This window comes from Cuculus canorus, chromosome 4, assembly GCF_017976375.1.
Source record: "Cuculus canorus isolate bCucCan1 chromosome 4, bCucCan1.pri, whole genome shotgun sequence".
NCBI lineage: Eukaryota > Metazoa > Chordata > Aves > Cuculiformes > Cuculidae > Cuculus > Cuculus canorus.
In genome coordinates this window covers 56535590-56548713 of record NC_071404.1, presented here as the reverse complement: position 1 = coordinate 56548713, position 13124 = coordinate 56535590, and the positions used below count along the sequence as shown (strand labels likewise).

At 40.5% G+C, this 13124-nt stretch overlaps 1 protein-coding gene across 2 annotated transcripts in view; it reads left to right on the top strand.

The window, feature by feature from the left end:
* The window catches only part of ELOVL6 (ELOVL fatty acid elongase 6), a 73679-nt gene extending 61480 nt beyond the window's left edge, over window positions 1-12199 (top strand). For both annotated transcript variants that reach the window (XM_054066036.1, XM_054066034.1), the window contains 2 exons: window positions 7862-8013; window positions 9928-12199. In XM_054066036.1, coding sequence (XP_053922011.1) covers window positions 7862-8013; window positions 9928-10352 — 577 coding nt within the window. In that variant the 3' untranslated portion in view covers window positions 10353-12199. The remainder of the gene's footprint in view (window positions 1-7861; window positions 8014-9927) is intronic.
* The last annotated feature ends 925 nt before the right edge of the window (window positions 12200-13124 follow it).

Sequence of the window (13124 nt, the reverse complement as noted above, 5' to 3'; positions counted from 1 at the left end):
AGTAACACTGTTGCCATGGATACGCTGTGAGGTAGGGCACTGAACCACAACTCATGATGTTGCGTATCATTTCTCGTCCTAGCACAGACACGGATTTTTGCACAGGACACTTAAATTTCATTTTGCCTTACCACTCTGACTTTGAAATGGGTCTTATGCTTAGACACCTTACGAGGATATCACTAGAGTAAAGGCCATTAAGGACTGTGAAATATTCACAAATACAATGCTAAGGTCCTTAGAGATAACAACACTGACTGAAGAAGTCTCAACTAAGTTAGGTTTGAATCTGAAGAGACTCCAACTTACAAACAGCTTTGTACTTAGCAGTTCTTCACACGGGGACTTCTGACCTAAAGCAGTTACTGGCCTGAATATTGTTGAGGCATTGATAATTCTGGGGCAGCCCAAGCTGGAGGTGGTAAGTCGCTATTGGAAAGCAGACAAAACCAAATTTTTGGTATGGCAACAGGAAGATCTGCTCTGTGGAGAGAGTGGAGATGTCCTTTCTATCACAAGTCTTTCGTCACAAGATCTGATGAGACAGGAACTTCCAGGGATGCATCTGGATCAGTTCTGGGAGCTAAAGCAGGCAAGCGCTTTACAAGTGTTTATAAGATCAGTCTTTCTGCAGGGCTGGGTCTCCCTCTTTCCATCACTAACCTTGACATTGCTTTAAAGCACTTCAGAAATGTTGAAGGATGACGAAACAACATCCTAATTACACAGTTGTGCTAAGTCCATCAGCTGTAATTTGAACAAGTGTCTCTCTAGGGTTTCAAGGTAACTCATTATTAAGAAGTCCTCTCTTTTAAATGCTTGTAAAGTGCCTCAGTAATGTTACATTTAGTGTTAAAAGAAAGCAAATCCATAGTCAATGCTATTCTTTTTCAAACTTTTTTATCGCATAGATGAATACTGTGTTGCAGTGTGTGCTTCACTGACCAACAGACTTAATTTGGTTTGAAAAGGGTACCCACAGTTCTGCAAACATAGCAAAATATTCTTAATAACCAGGTGCAGACTTACAAAGCGGGTTCTTCTAGTCAGTTGTTAATACGTACTAATATTTCACATAGGCTGTCCTTGTGTCACATTGACCATTTAGGATGTTGGGTGCCAGATCCTTTCCTAGGCTGCTTTTCTGTGAGATTAGAGGACATGTCATATTGCACTGACTTAGACACAGCTCTCATTAAGTCCTTGAGATCAAAACAAGAGCCACTGATTCCATGTAGGTCACTGAACAACAGCCTAATGATGTCTTTTAGTTATTGCCCATATTTCATTTGTACTTAATGATTGATTTCTTACTGTATGTATTCAGTAAAAATATTGTGATTTTGCAATTAAAGATAAGCCTAAAGCAATTTTATAGATTCTATACCTGTTTAAATACAACAGGATCCAGGATTTTATGGAACTGAATCTGAACACAATCAAGAAAAACTAAAACAAGTATCACATGTGAGATAATATTTAGGTCATCTGACAACCTTTTAGTAAAACTATATGTTAACATTGAAATTGGATTCATTAATTCCTCCTCTCTTTTGCAGAATTTATTCTATCTGGAAACCCCAACTTTTTTTAAAGGTTACACCATCATGTATTCTACATTGTCCAGTGAAGGTAGTACTGCTCCTCCCTTCTGCCTGCGCAGCTGGCCAAACGTGGATGAACATGCACATCATTCCTTGAAAAAAAAACCTAAAACACAAACAGAGCTAAGAGGTGATTCATTTAAAAAAAAAAAAAACAAAAAAAAAAACCCCTGCAGAGCAAAGCAACTGCAAATTCTGGTGGGTTGTGCTTCTCCTTTGGTACATTCCTGCACATGTCCATTCTGCAGAATGGAGGGCCATCAGGACCCACATTTGCTTTCTGTGATACCCTGTGAACATGTGCTCATGGTCTTTTAAGTTTAGGGAAACTTAATTAGCCAAGAAAGATGTTTCTCACTCACCCTTTGCTTCCATATGCTGGAAGGTTGGTATGTGATAGCAGGTCTCGACAGTCCCCTCCCTGTGGTGGAATGAGTGCTTCTCTGTTGGGCAGGCTCTTGGGAAGGCTACTCTAGTGGTTTTAATTCTTCTCCCATTCTTGAAACAATCTGGCATGTCTACCAACAAAATTATTTTGAAACAACAGGCTTCAGATAAGCACCAAGACACCAATAAAAGTCAATAGACTTGGTCCATAATTCTGGTCAGCACAAACCAGACCCTAATAGCCTTTCTTCATTTGAAACCACTTGGGTAACCTCTTTAATGTGAACATTACTTTCATTTTGGTGCAAGTTTAAACAGAAACTGCTCTCACTATAGCCATATCCTGGGAGAACCGGAAAAAGTGCAGTGTCATATTTTTTTTTTACAGATTATGAGGGCAGACTCCCGTGAATCTGCTGATTTAGCTACTACAGTTTTGTTTGACGGTCTTGCCTTTTTGACACAAAGATTAAAAATTTCCTAGAGTACTCTGCTCCTATGGGACTTGAAGCCACTGCAAAATGTAAGCACAGATTCCAGGTTGGGAACAGGCCAATGGTTAGTTAAATCTTTCCTGCTGGTGTGACAGTATAATCACTGCAACAAGAGCGCAGCAGTGAGCACACTGTGATCTGACTACCTCATCTGTCTACAGAGACAGTAGTTTAGGTATATCTTCTTATAATACAGCTGTATATATAGCATGTGCTTGCCATACAAATGCATATTCCCAGAACTCCTGTGCAGTTTTCTAGGTAGGAGCTATACTCATGTCACCTAGGAAAAAAAAATATGTGGCAAATTTGGAAATAACACTCCCCTTTGCAAGGCAGGCAGTCCCTTCAACACTTGCATCCTCCAGGAGGTGCCTCTGTGTTTTTTGAGTCAGGCAAAATTGCTGTTTGTTCTCACATGACTGAAGCGGGGTTTTGTGGGAGGCAGATAGAAATCTCCTACAAACAATTTAATTTCCAACAAGGAAATCCATCAGTTTCTTAAGAAAGCTGTCACCTAGCCCTGTCCCTGCTGTGTTGTCTGCTTGATGCATATCATTGATGGACTGGTACTCTGCGATCATATTTCAGGAGACTGCAGAGGGTAAGAGTGATTTGAAGAAGTTCAGCCTTACCAAATAGAGAAGAAAAGCTCTATCAATACTTCCAAAGAACTACAAAACAAACCTACCGGTGGTGTTGCAGCATTGCTTTGTTACAAACATATTTTTAAGAATTAATCAACCGTGAGCAAATGGCTGAAAGATGTGAGACATTCCTTCATATGGAGATAGACCCACCTTGGTACATGCTACTTGATAGTAACAGGAGTTTCTGAGTTTCTTTACTGATTTAGGGGTTACTGCCCTGTTGGAAGTTCAGAGCTGTGTGATTCTTTTCAAGAAACTTAGTTCAGGGAGATGTTTCTCTTAGAGATGCTTTCACTGTGCATTTTCCCAGTATCAGTTTGTATTTTACATGTTTTCTGTTGCTTGGCTAAGCCCAGAAATACTCTGTTGCCCTTTTACTGCAACTGCTTTATCTAGGCATTCTCTCAGACTACATTTCCTCTCTGACCCATCAGACTGAGAGGTCACTGTGCATCCCGCGGTCCTCTGCTACAGCATTAGCAGCACAACTTGTTCCTCGTTTCAGAGGACCATGGGTTTTAAATCAGAAGCGCTCAGAAAGGCCATTTTATTGTGTTAAGAGACCAGCTCTTAAGCAGCAGAAGGGAAACTTGTTATGACCACTGAAATACTTGAGCTGAACAGAATGGAAAGGGCAATGTGGTTGATTTATCAGAAAAGAAGGTGTAGGATAGCTTCTTGTTCTTCACCTGCTGACCTTTAAACATTTATTTTTAATTCTTAGTGCTTCCTCTGTAAATAGTTTGCGTGCTGAAATTTAAGAAACAAACAACTAACTAAAGAACCCACTTCCCTTTTTTCTCGACGTTCGGGTACAAGCAGACTGCAGTCCAAGGTCTGTGACTGCACGTGTAAGGTGATCTCCACTTCTCCCTCAGGACCGCTGCTGTTCAATGTGGCTTTCACAGAGCAGGACCATGTGCTCTCTGTCATCTCCCTTTACTCCCAGGGCACAGGCTCACCTGTTCCTGTGAGTTGCTGTGTAAGCAGGTTGGGGCAGAATTAAGATTTCTTCCCTTCCCAAACCACACCCCAGGCTGGGAACTGGAGCCAGACCCATGGGAGCTCCGGCTGGGTCCCAGACTGCCAGACAAGCTCAGCACACTCGTGGCAGAGGGTAGTCAAGAGACTGGTTAAACTGGCTGCACACCTGTGGTTTGGGCCATGTTGAACAGCTTGTGGGTCTGGGTAGGGAGGGCTCTGCTTGAAGTCCTTACCAGCCCTTAATATTGCACAGCACAACTGGGTCTTGCTGTCTTCAGGCTCCCTGCTGCTCTCTGGTGGTGCTGTGTATGCAAGGTGGAAGGATGGTGTGCTTTCAAAAATAGACACTCCACTTTTGACATGTGACTTGTAGCTAACATTTTCCATTCACCTTAGTCATAGTCAAGACTGTTATCCCCTTCAACGCTATCTTTACCTGGTCTGTTTGGTTGCTCTAAGGGCTTTTTTTAAATACAAAAATAGGAGCAGAGAATTTCTCCTCTGCAGTTATCACAGCACTAAAATCCTTTGGGAATTGTTGGTATATTCTGTACTGTTTTTGTTTTTGTTTTTGTTTTTTTTAATGTGGAAGTCACATTCCTTGGTTAATTCTGCAGTGTTGGTCCTGGACCACAATGTCCAGAGGTGTCAGGAGTCAAGTGCAGTGATGGGTCTGCATAGAAAGGAGTCCTACCAAAAATGGGCAGTGTCCTCCTCACTGTGAGGAGGAGCAAAACCTGCTACAATGGCAGGTGAGGTTCAGCTGAAGTCTTGAGCTACCTGCTACCCTCTCAGGCTTTTGAGGAACAAGTAATTCCCTCCCTCCTTTTAAGTAGGATGGAGAGAATGGAAAGCAGGCTTTGGCCACTAATGCCTGCTTTGTCTTCCTGTCGGCTAGCTCCCAGCCCTCAGTTTCCCTCCTTCTTTGATGCTGCACCTAACCTATGCACGGGATGTGTTTTTAGGCCCTCATTTGTAGACAATTTTGTGAGAGAAAAATATTAGTTTTTATTTTACTCATGGGTATGTTTTGATCGTGTTATGGAGAGTAAAATATCAATTGGGCCTTTGTTAATCTACCAGAGAAGTCACTGCCTGAAGGGAGGAGAATGTAGGGCATTTTGAGGCTGAATAGATGAGAAAGCTGCCTTAGCCGGTGGACTTCCTTTCTGATCAGTCTCCCAGGTTGCAAAAGGCTGTAATTGTACAGTAATTCACTGCTACCTTATTTCTAAAATCCCTGCAGATGATCCCCACCAGACAGACTGCTTTGGTAAGCGATTCATTTCAATACCTCACAAAAGCTACAGCAGAGAACAGGGCGAGGACAAAATGGAGCAGAAGTGATTTACTGAGCAAGCAATGTCATCAGTCTGCTGCACATCATGTCTTTGCAAGACAGAAATTTGTTGGCTTATCTTACCTTACAGAACAAACAAGAGTAAGGGGCAGAGGCAAAAAAGCAGTCCTGGCTTTCTGGGTCCAAGGCATATTTGCAGTCACGCGTTAGATCTTTTTCTGTCTCATGGCACGTGCTTGTTGGCAAGTAATGTTTTGGCATGCATCACATCTCATAAACAGCTACGTGCTCGTGGCACTTATTTAAGTAATTACATCAGTTATTTCCACTTTGCCATCCTCCTTATAAATAAGGCCTTCCATGCAAACTGTGTGAAAATGTAACTTTTTTTTTTTCTGATAAAAAATTCAGATTAGTCTGACTCACACCATGTAGAGCAGCACTGGAATCACTTGTTCTGGAGTCATGGAGCTAGAGAAAGCTACTGTGGTGCGAAATTCTACAGAAAAGAAAGTGTGTGAGTGTGTACGAATGTGTGTGGGGTGGGGTGGTTGTGCACATGCCTGTGTGCGTGCATGAACGCGCACCGCACTCCAAGGCTGAAGAGCTCTGCAGTAGCTGCTAAACCAAATGACTGGAAGAATCACATTGTTATAATCTCAAGGACAGCAAAGTGAAACTCTGTAATCCTCACAGGGCAAATACTCTTTGGCTCTGTTATCAGTCCAGATTAAATCCCTGGGTGTCCCTACTCAATCGCTTACAGTTTAGTCAGCGGTTGCCTGTCGCTCAAACATGTGCTCTTCTCATTTGAATTTGCATTCATGGCACCAAATTATCTTTGGTTTTAAAACTTTAATAATAACCGATATTTTAGAAAAGCAGTACAGCATTTTGTACAGGGAAAGGCGTATTGCTTGCAGCTATTTGATTTCATAATTTAAAACTTCCTCTTTTCCCCCCTATTTTAATGTCAGCACTGAGGTATTTGCTAATGGGAGAAACAGCATATCATTATGTATTCTGCCTGATGATCCTCCACCCAGTTTTACCACCACCCAAAGCATAGGAGCAAGCAGCAGCCTGCCCTGGCTAGCTTTAGGAGTTCAGTGACTCAAGAAATGATCAAATCACATCTCTGTCAGGACCTCCTGTCTTTTTGGGATTGAAAAATGTAACTCCTGAAAAAGGAAAAAAGGCATGTGTTAAATACATGATGATTTTAAAATACATTTTTAAAAGAATACTGACTTCACAAGACAAGGACAAGTAACAGCAAATCTATAACTTCAGATGAACTATTCTTTATTTCACACAGTTTGCATAAACAGTAGCTTGTATTGCCCTCATGTGTCTGCACATCAATTTTAGGTGGCTTCCTGCCATGTAGTCGTCATGAAATATGCCAAGGCAGAGCAGGGGATTCATGAGTAGGATGAGATCACAAAGAAGTTAGAGGGAAGATAAGATAGAGCTGAGTAGAGGCACAGGGATGTATGATGTACGCACAAAGTAATATGTACTCGACCTCAGAGGAGACTGAGTTTCTCTTTGCTCCGTTTTTCTGAAAGCTGCCTGTTTGGCCCAGTATTCATCACAGCTTTTGAAGGGCCAACAAACTACAATGGCAGACAGTAGGCAAGCATGTTCTTGCTGTAAAACAGTGAGGTAATTCTATCTGCAGAGCTCCTCGCTGCTGAGACAGAAGTCTTTGTTCCTTACCTCAGCTGGATGTCTTTTGTTATCTGAATGTATCCCCTCTGTAATTGCTCTAATTAATACCGTAGGAAATCTTGTGATGTTTCTTATTTACGGAACACTGTTACCTTGCATCTCACTTTGAAACGTGCTGTTTATGACACGATTCAATGAGTCGATCCCTCTGTTAGCAATGACCTGTTAAGAGATGGAGAGATGAAGTCCTTACATGCACCAAACCACCAGCCCCGACTGAGAATCCCCATCAAAATCTGTGCACCCTACCTGTGTTTGCTGTGCTCAAAGCTTCTACGGGTATAAGAAACACAGGGAGAGAGGAGAGAAAACTGAGGAAATCAGAATAATCCTGATTATTTTGATGACAGCTCTTTGTCCAGTCTTTTCTTGTAGTCTTCCAGCCATCAGAATCAAAACACTGTGTATTGTTTTCAGCTGAAGTAGATGTCTTCCACTGGTCCTGAAAACTGAAGGATCATTCTTGTAGTAATGAAATAAAAGACATGGACATTACTGTTCCAGACTTTCACCAGGGGATACACCTACAGTCCAGTTTACAGATCCGAGTTCAGAATAACTTCATAGAAGTGAGCAAAGTTACTCCAGCTTTAAAGCTATCTCAAACTTACTATTTCAGCACATTATGTCCATTTTCTCATAATGATTTGATGGCATGTAGATTTCAAGCATCCACTCAACTTTCTTCATTTTCTCTTTGTTTTAAAGTATATTCGGTGCTGTTCGAACTGGTGCTTATATGCTCTACATTTTGATGACCAAAGGCCTGAAGCAGTCAGTGTGTGACCAGAGTTTTTACATTGGACCTGTCAGCAAATTCTGGGCATATGCATTTGTGCTAAGCAAAGCACCCGAACTAGGTGAGTACCCCCTCTCCCTTTCTCTCACTATGCATGTTTAGAGCAGGAATGTCTGTGCAGCAAGGTCAGAAAGGGTCTTAGTGCTGTCAAAACCTCGTTTTAGTCTTAGAAAAACTGAATAAACAAAACGACAGAAACTCTACATGTTTTAGTCTCTAGAGATTAAGTTCAGCTTGGCTGAAGTTAGAGCAATGTGCATTAAGATAAGACCATTCCCAGCCCAGGAATAAACTGCAGTGATTATAGACACCAGGGAAGTCAAGAGGTAAGAGCAATGTGGATCATACCTCTTCCTTAGCTACTCATAGGCAAATACGAGTAGTGTGATTGGTAGTCACTCACTCTCTGGGTACAGAAGTGAAGGACTATAGCAGCTGTGTCACCTAGGAGCTTTGAGTCAGGTTCTGCCTCCATTCTGCAGCATTCATCCTTAAATACATATGTAGACATACAGTTATGAACAGTAACATGCTTTGTCCCTAAACATTGAAAGCTGTGTCTGTCTGCTTCCTCCAAATAAAATACAATTTCCTGTAATATCCATAGCTTTTCAAGTCCTGATTCTCATAAACTGCTGTCTCTCCAGCAATTTTTTTGGTAAGAATATGTCTGATATACATGCTAAAGCCAATTTAGTAGCCAATCTGCATGTGTTTTCGTCCCACGGTTTATTAGTGTAAGAAAGGATTGGTTTAATGGGAAGGAAGTGACAGTGATTTAGCAGCCCTCCAGCTTTCATTTTGGAGAATGCCCTTACTAAACCTCAAAGGGCTGTGGCACTCACTGTGTTCAAGAGTACTGCAAAAATAAGTCTTTACCTTTCAGAGGAGAATTTGAATCAGCAAATTACAGGACAGCAATTCATCAACATAAAAGCTGGAAAGAGACAGTTGCCTTATTGTATCAGAATCCCTTTGTTTTCTGTTGCTTAAGTTACTGCAAAACATCAGCTAAAATTGCACAGCAACAATAAATTGAACATATGATTGCATATGTGAGTTGACGTCTTGCAGTTAATGAAGTAAACGGTAGCATTATGGTTTATTACAGACGTAGTGCAGGCACTGCAGTTTTGGCTCCACCTATCACTAATGTTCATGATTTGGACTTCCTGTGTTATACATACCTAGAAATAAGTCCCCAGATTCAAATCTCAGAGATCTTTTTGGAAGCACTCTGTCTATAGAAATAGAAACAAGTAGCATACATGTGTATATATATCTCAGTGCAATCATGAGAAACAGAACAAAGAAAAAAGAGGAAAAAAAAACTGGAAAGAGGAATAAAATCTACTTTTCCAGAATAGCAACATGAATTTGCAGAAAAGGATGTGCATTTCAGCATAAACCGAATTTGTTTCTAGAAATACTTTTTTCCAGCAATTACATATCGTTCAGTATTGCAGACTGCCTATGCAATAGCTTTTTGCATAGTAGCTCAGAAGGCCTTACTGGGTTTAACTGGGTTCACTTTGCAGGTAGGCATTTGAACTGGAGAACATTGTGCTGCTTTCTCTCAGATTTTCTGCTCTCTGTTGGGCTGCATTTCTCTTCTAGTCCCGGTATATAATGTAAAGTCTCACAGTCAGAGATGATACATGTACAGTCACATACCTCACCTGAGATGTTCATGGATTACGTTTGCAGCAAAGGGCTACCAAGTAAACCTATAGAGTTTTCTAATAGGGGTTATCCACACAGGAAAATGTTGGTTTTCCAAAGAATGCATAGAGATTAGGAACCAAATTGGCTCTCAGATCAGGCAAGCTCTTGAATCAAGAACTGATGCAAAAGAACTGTATACTCCAGACACAGCAAAGGAAAGAGAAGATTGCACTAATTATGGAATTGTTCAATATGTTTCACTTTTCCTCTTTTCCTTTTTTTTTTTTTTTGTTTGTTTGTTTTATTGCAGGTGATACAATATTCATTATTCTTAGGAAACAGAAGCTCATCTTCTTACACTGGTACCATCACATTACTGTGTTACTTTATTCTTGGTATTCCTACAAGGACATGGTGGCTGGTGGTGGCTGGTTCATGACCATGAACTATGGAGTACACGCTGTTATGTACTCTTACTACGCCTTGCGGGCTGCTGGCTTCAGAGTTTCACGCAAGTTTGCCATGTTCATCACCTTGTCACAGATCACTCAGATGTTGATCGGTTGCGTGATCAATTACCTGGTCTTCTCCTGGATGCAGCAGGGCCAGTGCCATTCCCACGTGCAGAACATCATCTGGTCCTCTCTCATGTACCTCAGCTACTTAGTGCTCTTCTGCCATTTTTTCTTTGAGGCCTATATCGGCAAAACCAGAAAAGAAAGGAAGGTTGACTAGTGATAGAAATGAGGCAGAAGCCATAGCTCAGGGTCATCAAGAAAAACAAAATTATAAGAAAAGAAAATGGCACAAGGAAACACATATATGTACGGTGCAGCTAAAACTCGGCAGCTTAGGGAAAGTTAGCTTGGTTTAACACAGTAAGTTTATGATCCTATCATGGTGAGGACTCACTGAATTCTATACTATCTCAAAGGACTGCTGATGAATGACAACTTCCTTCTTGTACCTGTCTGCTCTAGAAGAGAAAGGGGGAAAGAAAAAAGGAAAAAAAAAAATGAAGGAAAAAAAAGAGAAGAAAAGCAAAGAGAAGAAAAGCAAAGAGAAAAGGAAAAATGTTGAGGGAAAAAAAAAGTACATAAAATAAGCAATGTGTTTCCCCAGGGTGAAGGAGAGACTTTTATTTAAAAAAAAAAAAAAAAAAAGAAGTTTCTAAATCCATTCTAATAAGTTTTCAGCGTTAATCCTGAACAAGATAAAGCAAAGAGGTGATAAAACCCCCCTATCTTTAACAGTAAGATTGCAGAATTAAAATCCTTTCCACAGACGGTGGATACCTTTAGCCAAAACGAAACCCAAAGGGATGTTTCCTGCATGGAAAGTGGCTGAACGTCACACTGCGATCATGAATGGAAAAGAGAAGAGATTGATTTCTCCACTATGTACTCTGCTGAGGGAGCATGTCTTGGATGCAGAATTGCCTCCCTCAGAAGGCAGAAAGGAGCAGTCCTTTTCTACAAGAGTTTAATATGAAAAGATGCACTATTGCAATACATATCTCAGAGAGTGCATTTTCCAAGTGCATTTTTCAGTTAAAGGCAAGGGATTTCTGAAGCGGGATAAGCCATAGAGGGTTAAATCAATCAATGTCTGTGAAATTACCAGGGGCTAATAGTGGAGGGATGTTCAGGAAGGAGAGGGAGACAACTCCCCTCACCTAATTTTTAGGAATTTTTAGGAATCTGTTGATCTCAATTTAACTCGCAAGCGACACTGAATTAAATGGGGGAAATCAGAATAAATCCTAGTTAGTGAGAAGAGACTGATCTATCTGCCCACTGTTTTCAGAACAGAGCCCTGTGGTGCAATACAGATTCTGTATTTTTGTGGACACAAGGATACCTGCCTGTGTAGGAAGAGGTGGCAGGACTGCACGACATTGGGTAACACTGTGCTTCTGCATCTGCCTCCTGGGCAGTGCAAAGATGTTCAAAGTGCCCTCCTCTGGTTATGTGGAGATACTACTACAAAACATACCTGGAATAGGTTTTTCTTGAGATTTGTATATTAAAACTAGTCTAAACGGAGTAATTTTGCTGCAACAGCTTAACTCTAAGGTCCAGAGAGAATTATCCTTCAATAAATATGTATCGTTATCTCTGCAGAATCTGTAACGTCAGACTGGCCACTTGAGAAGACACTTTCTTCTCTGAAGTCAGCTACAGATATAAGGAGAAACATATTTCACTCTGAACCTTAGAGAGTTAGTTGAGAACAGCCATATTCTTTCAAAGACAGGTAGATTGCATTATCTGTGATATTCCAGTCCTCACAAAGCCAAATAAAACATGTAAAAGTTCCTAGTATTTCAAAGACGCAAGTATGTAAACTTGATGTTAAATGTGTTAATGTAGTATTCTAAATTGTATCAGTTAGATAGCTTAATTAAACAATTAGAGGGACTAGATCAACAAATAGGGACTGCTGTTCTGCATAGGATATACACACACAACTATAACTACACCCATGTACACATTCTGTGAATTGTCAACAAGAAAAAAAGCCCAGTGGCAGAGAATCATGTTTCCTGGCTAATGCAAAAGATTGTCATTATTTTTCTTGCTTTAATTTGATACTGTACAGTACAAAGGGTTTTTTTAAAATTATGTTTTTTAGCTTTAATTATGCTGTCATTCATGAAACAAAGCTGCTTTAGTATCCTGTTAAGAGATGACAAGGGCTTTCGGTGTGTCATTATATACAAAAGAAAAACAAATAAAGTTACATTCCATGTTAAGTGAATGGTCTTACAAATCAAAAAGCCTTTGCAGGCTAAAATCATAACTATAACAAGCAGAAAATAAGTTTACATTTGTGTTATTTAATTTATTGATGTGCTGATGTTATTTTATGGTGCACAACAAATAGCAAAATGTGATATGCAGTATGAAGCCATGATATTCATTATTAGGACTACTATATACATGGAAATATTAGACAAAACCAATTAAATGTGTAAAACATTTTGTTATACAGCTTGGAAGTAGGTAATTATAATGCTGAATAAGCCTTTTTCCTCATACTTAATTTTGTCCTGGCTAAGACGCAGATTAAGAGGACCCGTTAAGAGTAGAAAAGGCAAAATTAGAGCCAACTGCATTGGTAGAAACCCACCATTGTGCCATTTAGACTCTCAGTCCTGTGTGTCTCAGGTCTCTCAAGTAATGTGAGAGGGGGTGGAAGTGGTCTCGTGTGTGGACCTGGATCTAGACCAGAGATCTTGGATCCCATGAAGTCAGTGGAGGCTTTGCCTTGAGCAGAGCCTCTGTGTCTGACTGTCTTTTATCAGAGCAGAGGGGAAGGAACCACACAGGTCTGCTGATTTGAGGCTTAAGGTTAATGACTTAAAAGCCCCATAAACTTTATCAATAAGCAACACCACAGCTAGGGAAGGACTTGCAACCCGTGTTTAGCACAGACAGAAAACGGAATGGGTTGCAGACAATGTATACACTATTTTCTGTAATTGCGTAAGAGAAAAAGCACACA